This window comes from Narcine bancroftii, chromosome 2, assembly GCF_036971445.1.
Source record: "Narcine bancroftii isolate sNarBan1 chromosome 2, sNarBan1.hap1, whole genome shotgun sequence".
NCBI classification, from domain to species: domain Eukaryota; kingdom Metazoa; phylum Chordata; class Chondrichthyes; order Torpediniformes; family Narcinidae; genus Narcine; species Narcine bancroftii.
The window spans coordinates 345,869,898-345,882,987 of record NC_091470.1 but is presented as its reverse complement, the minus strand read 5'-3'; the positions used below and the strand labels follow the sequence as shown (position 1 = coordinate 345,882,987).

At 36.2% G+C, this 13,090-nt stretch overlaps 1 protein-coding gene across 1 annotated transcript in view; it reads right to left on the bottom strand.

Annotated features, from left to right (window-relative positions):
• Positions 1–13,090, bottom strand: part of LOC138753125 (collagen alpha-3(IX) chain) — a 126,798-nt gene that overhangs the window by 19,688 nt on the left and 94,020 nt on the right. Inside the window, exons 25-29 of the mRNA XM_069915702.1 lie at positions 12,451–12,495; positions 4,961–5,014; positions 3,275–3,328; positions 1,738–1,791; positions 1,308–1,379 (exon numbers count right to left, since the gene is read on the bottom strand). Of these exons, the coding sequence (XP_069771803.1) occupies positions 1,308–1,379; positions 1,738–1,791; positions 3,275–3,328; positions 4,961–5,014; positions 12,451–12,495 (279 nt within the window). The remainder of the gene's footprint in view (positions 1–1,307; positions 1,380–1,737; positions 1,792–3,274; positions 3,329–4,960; positions 5,015–12,450; positions 12,496–13,090) is intronic.

Here is a 13,090-nt window from a genome sequence, read left to right as displayed (position 1 = left end):
TTTTGTAATATCTAAAACAAAATAAAAGTTATGTAGAGGCATCAAATCATTCAGAAAATGTAACATTTTCCTTATTAAAATATTTTTATTGGTGTTTATATTATACATTATAAATACTTAAACAGTACAGTTATATATTGTGCTATAAGATTCAAAGGATTTTTTTTTCAAAAAAGCTTTTCATGATTTAAAAAATCCAGAGGACAATCATATTGAAAAATAGAATTAACCACACAAGCTAAAAACCAAAAGAAAAAAAAGAAATCAAAACCCCCTACCACTAAGCAAGGTTAAAAGTTAACATAGAGCAATCAAATGACAACTACTTGACAATGGACAGCACAGTACCAAAGTTTCAGAACAAACTTAATTCTTAAGATTATGATAATGATCCGTAAATGTGCCCCATGTCTTTTGGAATTTACTTTTTCAATCTTTGATGCCATGTCTAATTTTTTCTATACTCAAACAAGACATAATATCATTTTACCATTGAGTATGTGTAGGTGGAGTATTATCCTTCAATTTATTCAACATTGCAATTTAATCACATATTGGCATCACCTAAATCCCACATAACTATGCCACATTAACAAGTTTGACTTTACCAACTTTCATAATTCTTCCATCTATATAGGATTGAGTGTACAAAAGGCTGGTGTTTGGTGCTGGTATTATGCTTTTATTTAAGTTTACCTTCCTTCTGCAAAACACTATATCTTTATAGCTCTTTTCATGGATGTCTAACTTCCATTGATTTAATTCCTCTGCCTCATTGAGAAGATCTTCCTATCTTTAAATATTACAATAATTTGCTATCAACATCACAAGTGGTGCCATCCAGGCAACTTTAGAAGGGAAAACCATATTCTTCAACATGGAACTGGTGCTTTAGATATTACCTCAGGAAAAAAAAAATATTTTAATATTATAACTTCACTTTACAGATGAATTCATGTACATCAACAATAAAATGTGTATAGGGAGAGGCTGATGAGAGGAAGCCAGAATGGAGCCAGGGCAGCACTTTATCTGAACATCTAAATGCCCAACAGTCTCAAACAATTCTAAAATATTTGAGAAACAGTTTCCCTTTCACAAATTGAAATTGGCTTTGCCATTTGCTACTTTTCTAATAATGTCAGGCTAACTGATGTGTAGGGAGAAGAACACAAAAGTTTGCAGAAATGCTGGAGAACCTCAAGTTCCATTAAAGAGTTTCAAATAATCACTGGTGAAAAATTCAGCACCTGTCTTTCACAAGTACACATAACATTTAATTTAAAACTATTCAACTAGCATCTTACTTTCTCTCCTCTTCCTCCTGGAAAACCATGAGGACCTTGTAGTCCTGGATGACCAGACTCGCCTTTCACTCCCTGTTAAACAGAAAATAGGAAATAATATATATAAAAAATAATAAATTAACCTACAGGATAAAGAATGGGAATAAGAATGAAAGCAGTATAATGCCATATTCCTTGCAAGTTTGACTGACCATTATAAATCTGGCATTATCATGAGTCTATTGGGTGTCTAGTCTTGTCAGAGGCAATCAGTTGGTGTATTTCCATATTTGGACAAAAGATGGCAGAAAACATAATAAGCAACTCAATCTCTTCAGTTTACCTTCTGAGTAAAATTGTGGATGAATTAGTCATAAAAATAAATGGGAATTTTTCTTAATAACCACTTAATATATAGATAATAATTATATTGAACGGTGGTTTTACTCACAGCAGGACCTGGCAAACCAGGAGATCCAATAAGTCCTGGCTCTCCAGAAACTCCCTGTTTAAAAAAAAAACATGGTCTTCAATGCCTAGTCCTATAAAATGCAGAGTGTTATGTTGGAAGGTTTACAGTCTAGTAAAGAGCTACATATATTTTAAGATGTGGTAAATAAAAGAGACTGAAGATGCTGGAAAATTGGAGAAACACACAAAATGGTGGAGGAACTCAGCAGGTCAGGCAGCATCCATGGAATGCAAAAGATAGTCAATATTTTGGGTGGAACCCTTGATCAGGGTTTCAAGCTGAAACATGATTATCCTTCCGTGGATGCTGCTTGACTGGCTGAGATCTTACATTTTGTTTGTTTCTCTGTACTTTAAAGGTAATGGATAGATCTGGCAAATGGAAATGATGGGATGAGAAAGTTGATGTTATTATCAAATCTTAGCAACATAAAAACATATATCAGCAAAAGATGATATTTACTAAATTGCATCTTAAATAGGTGGGCAAGCCTGAACAGATCTCAGAAAATTTCATTCAATGTTGTTGCGAGCTCCATTAAGTGACTGAAGAGACTCTGTAGGTTATAGAGGAAGGCATCTTTGGAACCTGCCAACACACTGTTAACCATAATGCTAAATTTTGATATCCATTATTTGTTTGATTCATAATCTACACCCAATTTATGAAAGTTACTGAAGTTGCATGATAAACTCCAGTATTATTGAGCCCCATTAAGCCCCTTTTATAATTTGCTTCTCACAATAGAATAAATATTGCCTTTTGGTGCAGTTATACTGATCTACTCCAAGACAGATGTTAACAATGATGAAAACGAACAAGCTGGCATTAACTATAATATTTGAATGATCCAGTAAAGGACTAAAGCGAGGATACTCTCTGCTTGTTCATGTCACCAACTCTACATTTAAACAGACTGGAAAATAACCTTTCAGAATTTTGGGTCTCCTGATATACATACACATCCCCAGGGACTGACAAGATCATTCCTCAGACCTTGAGGAAATTGCACGGGCCTTAGCAAAGGTATTTGATTATCATTAGCCATGGTGGGTTGTAGGATTGTTGTTTGAGAAAGCTACAAAAATAATCTGGGTAATTATTAATCTGGGTAATTATTATGACAGTGAGTCAGACATCAGTAGTGGGCAAATTATTAGAAGGTAGCTTTACAAACCGGTTTTGCAGGAATTTGGATAGACAGGGACTGACTAGAGATATTCAGCATGGTTTTGCATACAGTAGGTCACATTTAACCAACATTATAGAGGGTTTTTTTTAGGAGATTACCAAGAGAATTAATGAAGGAAAGGTCGTGGATATTGTTCACAAGGTCTTGCATGGGAGATTGTAAATGGTGCAAGATGAATAACCAAAGGATAAATATATTTTTACTAGTACTTTTAGACTAAGGCTGACTCCAGTAATGGATGACCTGTCTTGTTTTAAAAGGCCACACATCACACCCTAATTAAAGAGCAGAAAATAAGTTTAGAAAGGCAGTTGCACTACTTACAGGAGCACCACGTGGACCTTGGACTCCTCTTTGTCCTGGTGCTCCTGGGTCACCCTGAAGAATAAAGCACCACGATTGTTATAAATAAATCTATACAAGTATCTTTAAAAATATTTTGATAAAAATTGCAGGAGAAGCCGATTTTGACATTCAGCAAGATCATGACTGATTATTTATCACAATGCCACTTTCTCGAGATGGATAGGATTATAAAGAAAGTTTTTTGGCATATTGACATTCATAAATCAAAGTATTGAGTATAGGTTTTCTGATTTTTCCTTGAAGAAGGGCTCAGGCCGGAAATGTCTGCAATATATCTTTGTCTCATATAGATGCTGAAAAGACCAGCTGAGTTCCTCCAGCATGTCTGTGTTTTTTAACAGCAAGGTCTGTGCCCAAAATGGTGGTACCTGTTTGCCACGACGGCTGCAGACATCAGGGGAGCAGCAAACCGGCACAGGGCATCAGAAATGGCGAGAACACCCATTGTTGAGAAGGAGAAGCATGGAAGATGAACCAACAAGATGGTGACCATGGCAGCAGACCAGTAAGGGGCTCAGCAGCTGAAGAATCCACACAGGCTGAAGCCTGTTGCGGACTTGCTGCTGAAGGTTTCATGTGGGCTGAGGGCCTTTTGAGGTTGAAGGACTCACACAGCCAGGGGGCTGCTGGAGACTGTCTCATGGAAACTAGTCCATACCTTGGAATTCGAAAGGGTGTTGAAGAAAAGAGCTCCTGAAGGGCGCTCAAAGGTTCCCGATTGAGTCGGAGGTTTGGATCTGTAGTTCAGGTAGCCAATTAATCAAACGGTGGACTATGTGGCTGCAGAAGCACTGGAGGCAAATTAACAGACACTCTGAAGGGACACTTTTGCTTCACTTTCTCTGACAGTAAGGGGCGCTGGACAATGCCAATAGCAATTCTTCATTTGCCTTAGTGCATGACAATAAAAGCCGCCTTGAATCTTTCCAACACTAATCACACCCTGTCCTGTTGTTTATGGCCACATCTACAGAAATAAAGTGAAAGTCTGTGTTTTGCATGCTCTCCAATGAATGAACAGTATGCAAAACTCAAACTCTGCCCACAAAACTGTTGAACAAAACTAAACCACATTCACTGGCTTAGCTGATGTTAAAAGCTGTAAACAAAATCTGAATGTCTCTGATATTCAGAATGAAACCATTAAAATCACTCAATTAAAATGATATTAAAATGTAAGAACATTAAAATACAAATATTTAAAATATCCAAGAATTAAGGTTCCTGAAACCCGAAATACAGTACATCCATGTCCCTCACATTTGTTCTCCCTTGAATTGAATGGTGCAAGGTGACATACTGTAGGAGTTCAGCATTAACAATGGGGAAGTCCCAGAAATTTAGACTGCAGTCAGGAAACTATCATCCACATTTCCTTGCTACATTGAGCTTTCTTGCTCCTGAGGAAATCTTGCAGTTGCAGATAGGTATGCAAGAACTATTGACATTTTCCCCACAAATACCATGACATCCTTTGTCATGTTCTCTTCTGAATTTCCAGGTATGTAAATTGGATGACACAGTGAAAGGTCATTTCCAGGCACTAAACCTGAACAGATTAAAAACTTGAAAGTGAGGAGAAAATTTCCTGATCAGAAACAGACTGTGTGCTTTAACATTAATGGTAATAGATAAAATACTTACAGGTTCCCCTGGGATTCCAGAAGGTCCCATCACCCCCATCTCACCAGTATCACCCTGAAATTAGGCAAATAGGCAGACATAAGTAGTAGTTTTATGCCATCAAAAGTACCACAAGAATACAATAGGAGCAGGGGTAGACCACCTTCAAGCTTGTCCCATCATGGTTTCCCAAGTTCACCTCAACTGCTTTTCTGTGGCAGTTCCTCAAAATCCACAATTCCTTGATCTTTCAAATATTTTTTTCCATCACCATCTTAAATACTGAGAATTTCATCGATTCACCCCCTCTGAGAGAAGACATTTCTAAACATTAGTTTTAAATGGCCATCCACTTCTACCCATGTCCCCTTATTCAAGATTTTCCCACAAGTGAAAACATTTCTTTTTAAAATATTTTTATTGAGTTTAACAAAAACCCTTTACACAAGGTACACTAATGACAACATAAATCAACTCATATCATAGACATATCACAGATAAATTGTAAATTAAAAACATAACCATAATTATTACAAAAATTGAATACAAATATTATACAAATAATACCACATAAAATTCCTTTATATAAGATATTTTATACTTTCATTACAAATAGTTTTCCAATGATTTCTATCCAAATCGACTCCCAAATCTTTCTCCCATTTTAGTCTTGATGTATGCAAATCAATTTTAGACATGTTCTGATGCAATAATTTATACATTTCAGATATAAATCCTTTTTTCCCTCCGTCACGAATTATCATTTCAAATTTCGACTCTTTTGGAAGAAACAAATTCTTCCCAAAGGAATCATACCACATCGATTTAATTTGATAATAACAAAAAAGGGTCTGAGTTGCTACTTGATATCTTCCTTTCATTCTTTCAAATGAAAGAAATCGGCTTAATTCATAGCAATTATTTCCTATCTTAATCCCTTTCTGATCCCAAATCTTAAGAAGGTCATTATTAACCATAAAAGTAAAAATTTATTCTGATACAAAGGAATATATCTAGATATTTTACCTTGAGTACCAATTTCATTATTTATCCCATCCCAAACATCTATCAAATGAGATAAAATTGGCAAGTTATAAGAACCTAACAATTTAGCATTCCATTTATAAACAAATTGATCACTTCTACCCTAATTCTATTTAATTCTATATCTGCCCAATTCAAAGTACTATCAGGATCAAACATTCTATTAATAAATTATAGCTGAGTGGCCTTAGAGTAATTTTAAAATAATTGGCAGTTATGATCCCCCAATTCATATTTCCATGTTAACTCACGTATAGATACTCTTGCCAATTTACCCATCCATAAAATTTTCCTAACTACTGTATTCAAGTCTTTAAAAATTTTTTTGGAATATTACAAGGAATAGATTGAAAACAATACTGAAGTCTAGGCAATACATTCATTTTTATACAATTCACTCTACCAATTAAAGTTATTGACAAGTCTTTCCATTTAATTATGGAAAATAATGGCAAATAATTTAAAGCATTTAAATGATTTATATGTCTATCTATTTTAATATATAAATATTTAATTTGATCAGTTCATTTAAAATGTGCTACTCCTTTACAACAGAATAATCAGCTTCAGATAATGGCATAAGTTCACTTTTATTCCAATACACTTTATACCCATTAATTCTCCATATTGTTTTAACTTTTCCTGTAAAACTTTTAATGACTCTTGAGGTTTTGATAAATAAATTAACACATCATCCACAAATAAACTAATCCAATCCTGTTTTAATACATTTTGTATCCCTATCCTGTCTTATTAATTGTGCCAGTGGTTCAATCACTAATACAAATAATGCTGGTGACAAAGGATAACCCTGACTAGTAGATTTCTCTAAATTAAAAGATTCAGATAAAAGCCCATTTGTCATAACACTAGCTTTTGGTTGTTTATCTACTACCTTAATCCAACTTATAAACTTTAGTCCAAATCAAAATTTTTCCAACACTTTAAATAAAAAAAAAACCATTCCACCCTATCAAATGCCTTTTCAGCATCTAATGATAAGACCATTGGTAAGTTGGATTTCTCCCAGGAAATATTAATTAAACTAATTAATTAGGTTACATTATCAGCAGAATATATACCCTTAATAAAGCCTGCTTGATCAATATGAATCAACTTAGGTAGAAATTGTGCTACCCTATTAGCTAGAATCTTAGTCAAAAGCTTGTAATCAACATTTAATAATGAAATTGGTCTATAAGACCCAGGATTATAAATGTTCAGTATAGACTTGAAAATTATAATTTTATACATCAATTATTTTTAACTCCGGAGTGTTTAAAATATATATAATTTGATTCTTTCTGATTTGTGTTTTCGATGTAATGGACAGAAAGGTATGTTTTTATATTGAGTATGGTCTTGTGATAAGGTTAAACCTTTCTGGTTTAGGGTTAAGGATTGTTTACAGAATATTTTGAAAATTAAACTTTTTTTTAAGATTCAAACATTTTTTAAATTGGTGATATAAATGGAATTTGTTTAGTATATAAATTGGATAAATTTCAAATAGCTTTTCTGAGACTAACATTAGCAGTGGCGAGGAAATGTATAGCAAGCACGTGGAAAGATCAGATAGAATTGACAGAGATGGCATTCAGAATTAAGGTGTTGCATTCTGTTGGAAAAGATAATTCATACTTTGTGAGATAAATGCTATATTTTTGTGAAGGTTATTTCAATTGGAAAATTTGAAGGCTTTGATCTAGATGTAGTGGGGTTCCCTTATTCCACGATGTATTAATTCTTGTTTTGGTTTTCTCCTCTTTTTTTTCTTAGGGATTAATTAAGTAAGTAGGGGTAGAGATAGGAGGGGGGGGGGTGTATTATTGTAAGGTTTAGGAGTGGATAGAGGGTTAAACCATGTTAAATTTAAAGATAGATTTGTATTATTATATTATTGGTGTAATCGTGGTTGATTATATTTTAAATTAAATATATTTTTAAAAGATATTTGAACTTCTCTGATATGATCATGTTGTTCTGTGATATGATCATATCACAGAAAACATCTCCACATCTCCCACATCATGCCCTCTTTGGATCTTAAATGTTTGAATAAGGTTACTCCTCATCCTTCTAAACTGCAAGGAATACAGGTCTAAGTGATCTCTCTTAAATGGGTCCAGTGTTATTGTGGTGATATGTAATTACACCACTAGGTCATTAAATGTAGACAGTTACCATTTCATTTTTTTGGTAAGCGGATTAAAACCTCCTGCCTTCCAAGCATGGCTTCATTAACTGTGACAAAACTTCCCTCTTCTTAAATTCTAACTCCTTCACAATAAAGGCCAAAATCCCCAGTTTTACTTGTTAAAGCTAATTTTTTTTACCTTTTACCTCTGTTTTTTATCATCTATATTAATGTAGTTAATACAATTTGTAAATTTGCAAATTAGTGATGTGGTAGACAGTGAGGAAGGATATCCTAGTTTACAACAAGGTGTAGATCAGTTGGGAAATGTGCCAAGGAGTGGCAAATGGAAAATAACTCTGACAAGTGTGAGGTGCTGAACTTTGGTGAGTCAAACCAAACTAGGACTTGTACAGTTAATGGCAAGACTCTGTACAGTATTATAGATCGAAAAACCAGAGGCCTCAGGTATATTGTTCCATGACTGTGGCAAATCAGGTGGACAAGATGGTTAAGCCAAAAGAATCATGACTTAAAGAACCAAACAATCGATGGAAATAACAAAAAAGTAGATTGAGAAAGAATGCATAATTTGATAGGGTGGTTAGGAAGATACATGGTTTGCTAGCCTTCATTAGTCAGGGAATTGAGTTCAAGAGCTACTGGATGATATTGCAGCTCAATAAAACTTTGGTTAGACCACATTCAGGGTATTGTGTTCAGTTCTGCTCACCTTGTTATAGGAAAGAATTGGAAGCTTTACTGATGACGCAATGGACATTTAGCAGGATGCTGCCTGCAATGGAGAACATGCCCTATGAACTATAAATTGTTCAATTTGCAGCAATGGAGGATGAGAGGAAACATACTTGAGGTGAATAAGATTATGGGAGGCATGGATAGTGTCGATAACCAGCAACTTTTTTTTCCAGGATGGCAATGGCCAATACCATGGAGTCATAGAGTCCAAAATCTCTAACTCATACTAGTAACCCTTGTCTCCATTTGCCTCATATCCCTTTGAACTATCCCATCCTAGTCATGTATTCATCCAATAGTACCTGCCTCAACCACCTCCTCCTCTCAGGTTCCTATTAAATGTTTCCCTCTTCAACTTAGCAGAGGATATTTGTTTAAGGTGAGTGGAGGAAAGTTTAGGGGGAAATGTCAGAAGTAGTTTCTCTCCTTTTTTATAATGTACAGGTGGTGGGTGCCAGGAGTGCACTGTTGGGGATGATGGTAGATGCTGATACAATAGGACATTTAAAAGATAGACATCTGGATGTTATTAAAATGGAAGGTTACAGGCTCTGAGGGAGGGAAGGGTTAGATTGATGTGGAGTAGGTTTGTAAAGCTCAGTACAACATTATGGGCTGTAGGGTCGATACTGTGCTGTAATCAGAATTTGAATTTATTGTCATGAACATATCACAAAATTTGTTGACTTCCGGGAGAATTGCAGTGCAAATATCACTAGAAATTGGATTTTTGAAATAAATAAATGAGTGCAAAAGAAGAAAGTGAGGTGGTATCTGTGGTTCAATGTCCATCTAATTATGTGACTGAAATTCATGGCTGATACAAGGACAAATAGAAATCACTTTAATTTACTACCACACAGATGCACTGTTTCTAGTTTCTGTTCCATTAATTGTGTTTGTTAACATTAAATGATTCATAAATTGATAATGTTGTATAACATGGAAATAGCCCTTTCAGCTCAACTTGTACTTGCCTTTCTACATTAATCTCACTTGCACAATCCCTTTAAATCTTTTCTATCCATCTGTCTGTCCAAATATGTTTTAAACATTGTAATTGTACCTGCCTATACCACTTTCTCCGGCAGCTCATTCCATATATGTTGCTCTTCATGACCCCTTTAAATCTTCCCAAACTTACCTTGTAGCCTCTAATTTTAGATTCCTCTACCCTGGGAAAGGAAACAGTGTGATTAGCTAACCTGGCTATGCCCTTTGTCATTTTATAAATATCTGTAAACCATTCAGCTTTTCTCATTCCAAGGAAAAGAGTCTCAACCTACAACTTGAACCCTCCAGTGCAAGCAAAGTCATTTCAGCCATCTTAAACTTAATCACAACCTTCCGACAGCATGGTGACCAGAACTGCACACCATACCCTGAGTAACTAGCTAGTTGTACATGACACCCTAACTCCAATACTCAATGCCTTGGCCATAGGAAGAAAGCATTCCAAACCTCTTCTTCACCACTCGGACTACTTGTATGGCCTCTTTCAGAACTTTGTATTCATGCTCCTAGGTCTTTCTGTTCAATTACACACCTCAGGGCCTGCCTTTCACTGTGCATAACCTAATCTGGCTTAATTTGCCCTCATTTGAAATAATTTCCATCAGCTATTCCCTTACCTACTTTCCCATTTGACCTTGGTCCTGTTGTAACATAGAACAATACAGCACAGTACAGGCCCTTCAACCCTCGATGTTGTGCCAACCCATATACTTCTTCCTAAAAGTGTGAAACCCTCACTACCCCCATAACCTTCTATTTTTCTTTCATCATGTGTCTGTCCAAGAGTCTCTTAAATACCCCCAATATTAAATACTCCACCACCATCCCCAGCAAGGCATTCCAGCCACCCAGAACTATCTGTGTAAAAAAAATAACTACTCCTGATGTCTCCACAAACTTCCCTCCCTTTACTTTGTACATATGTCCTCTGGTGTTTGCTGATCCTGCCCTGGGAAACAGGTGCTGGTTGTCCACCATATCTATGCTTCTCATAATCATGACCTCTATCAGGTCTCTTCTCATCCTTCTACACTCCAAAGTGAAAAGTCCCAGCTCCACTAACTTTGTCTTATAACACTTGTTTTCCAATCCAGGCAACATCGTGGAAAATCTCCTCTACAGCCTCTCCATAACTTCCATGTCCTTCCCAAAATAGGTGACCAGAGTGGAACACAATAAGTATGGTCTTACCCGAGGTTTGTAGAGTTGTAACATGACCTCTCTACTCCTGAACTCAATCCCCCTATTAATGAAGCCCAGCATCCCATAGGCCTTCTTAACTATCCTATCAACCTGTGCGGCGACCTTGAGGGATATATGGATTTGAACCCCAAGATTCCTCTGTTCATCCACATTTTTAAATAACCAACCATTAACCTTGTACTCAGCCTTCTGGTTTGTCCTTCCAAAATGCATCACCTCACACTTATCCAAATTGAAATCCATCTGCCACTTTACTGCCCAACTTTGCATCCTGTATATATCCTTGTAACCTTCGACAACCTTCAGTTCCACCCACAACTCCTCCAACCTTCGTGTCATCCACAAATTTACTGACCCATCCTTCCACCTCTTCAACCAGGTCATTTATAAAAAAAATCACAAAGAGCAGGTGTCCCAAAACAGGTCCTCGCAGCACTCAACTAGGCACCAACCTCCAGGTAGTCTTCTTAGATATTCTTCTTCATAGTCTAATATACCACCTGCAAACCTATTATGGTAATCAAGCCATCCATATTCTCTTCTAGATATTAAAATATATGTATGACGAACAATAAAGGCCTCAGCACTGATTACTGTGACACACTGCTGGTTACAAATCTCAAATCTAAATAATAACCCCACAATATCACTCTAACACCAACCAAGTCAATTTTGTTCCCAATTTGTTGTCTCACCCTGGAACTAACCTGGACATGAATGATATTGTTTTGTGCTTTTTCTGAACAACTCATTGCTGCTTTTTATATATGAACACACATGAAATTTCCCTGTGCTGACATTAGGTTCACAAAACCAGATGTATCACTGCTTTCAGTCCAATGTCATTGTTTCAGAGAAATGTCAGGCTGATCTTTTGGATATATTCTCAATATGCTGACAGATTCAGAACATTTTAAGGAATTGTCAGATTTTCTCTGCAGTTCCAGCAACTTTTATTCTGTGGTTCCCTTGCTCTGGGATTTCATTATTTGAAGATCGTATTACTACAACCTTTGTACGTTTGTGGTATTTCTCAATGTTGAAAAAAATAAACCAATGTAGCAGTAGCTACACAGAACTCACTTGAACAGAAACCACGAGCTGAGGTTGGTTTAATTTTCAACAACTGATTTAATTCAAAAGCCCGCGCTGCATTTTAAGAGGGTAGCCACAAAAACGCCTCTGTGTTGGCTGTGACGCGATGACACAGCCGAGGGCATGCGCGATCCCCCCGGCCACGAGGGAAGGAGCCCAAACCCAGCAGCACCATCTTGACACAGCTGCTCCGCTGCCATGACCGTTACACACAGAGCAGGTTCGCCTTTGTCGCAATGTGCGCTGCCACACCAATTACCTTTTCCCCAGTGGATCCTTTCTGTCCTGGTGATCCATGTAATCCCTGAAAAGAAATGCATACTACATATTACTAACTATCCTCACTGGATCAACTAAAGAATCTAATATTCTAATAGATCTAATTGATCTAACAATCAATTGAACCACATTTATGACTGAACTTCATGTCTTGTTTTTGTGGGAATTAATGAGAATTAATGCTCCAGGAAATTCAAACAATCATGAAGTCAAACGGCTTTTAAATTCCCATCAAACATTTTAAGATTTGTACCTGCTTCCAACTCAGAAATGGTCACGTCTTCAATTACTGATGACAAGAGTTTATTGACATGCACACATGTACAAAATACAGATTCCATTAAATTCTTGATTACTACAGTGACACAGCTACATATGACAAATGTAATATACCAGGGGTGGCCAAATTGTTTTAATTTTTAATTTAGACATACAGTATGGTAACAGGCTATTTCGGCCCACAAGCCCACAATTAACCTACACCCCCAGTATGGACTTGTGGGCCAAAATAGCCTGTTATCATGCTGCATGTCTAAATTAAAAATTAAAAGATTGGCCACCCCTGTAATATACTAACGCTGTTGTCAATTAAGTATACAGTTTTCTGAAGTTTTAAAAAA